Here is a 781-nt window from a genome sequence, read left to right as displayed (position 1 = left end):
CACATCAGATAAATATGTTCATATTTATAAATAGTTATACGCATCCTGAACCAACACTAACAGGTACACCTCGGGAGCCTTGTGTGCTGCGTTTGTATACAGCACTGAAGCCAAGGCCACGATCAAAGCTATTGATGCGAGCGAAGCTTTAGCAATGCCCGGAGTTGTGGATGTGATGGGTGCAGAAGATCTAGCGCGGCTGGGTTGCTCAAATGACATTGGTAAGGTGCTATATTGTGTATGTGTATGTATGTGTGTATACCGACGGACACATGTATGAGTGAGCCAGTTCACGGTATTCGGATGTGTTCAAAGTACGTCTATATCTATGAATAACCCCCCCCCCCTTTGGACTCTTATATGCATATAGTCACGCTCTCGATCTCATATACCCCCTTCGAAGGATATCCCACCTCTTGAATATATATACAGGACATGGAGCTTCAATACACACTCTATTCTCTATAATATAGTCCAGTTAAGATTTCACCTAAAACTTTATCCCCCATTCTCCCGTCGACATGGCACACGCGTGGTTTGTATAGTAAAGCCTTGTTCTATGCACTTGTCCAGGCATGTTTCCTGGTGACGAGGAGCTCTTTGCAGCAAGAGAAGTCAAAGCAGTGGGGCAGCCTATAGCGCTGGTACTGGCCGATACATATCAGTACGCACGCGAGGCTGTAAAGAAGGTGGCTGTCAAGGTAAGGGTGTATTGATATATGTATACTCGCACATACACATGTACACACACACATACATTCACATATATATACACACACAC

At 44.6% G+C, this 781-nt stretch overlaps 1 protein-coding gene across 1 annotated transcript; it reads left to right on the top strand.

Annotated features, from left to right (window-relative positions):
- Nucleotides 1-154: 154 nt before the first annotated feature.
- SARC_17741 (hypothetical protein) lies at nucleotides 155-701 on the top strand (the record flags this gene model as incomplete). The annotated part of the gene is made up of 2 exons (XM_014288168.1): nucleotides 155-221; nucleotides 574-701. Coding segments are annotated over 2 exons (195 nt in total), but the record flags the coding sequence as incomplete, so codon positions are not given.
- Nucleotides 702-781: the final 80 nt, after the last annotated feature.

This window comes from Sphaeroforma arctica (assembly GCF_001186125.1).
Source record: "Sphaeroforma arctica JP610 unplaced genomic scaffold supercont1.11917, whole genome shotgun sequence".
NCBI lineage: Eukaryota > Ichthyosporea > Ichthyophonida > Sphaeroforma > Sphaeroforma arctica.
Note: the sequence above shows the minus strand (reverse complement) of the source record. Positions and strands in the feature narration are given on the sequence as shown.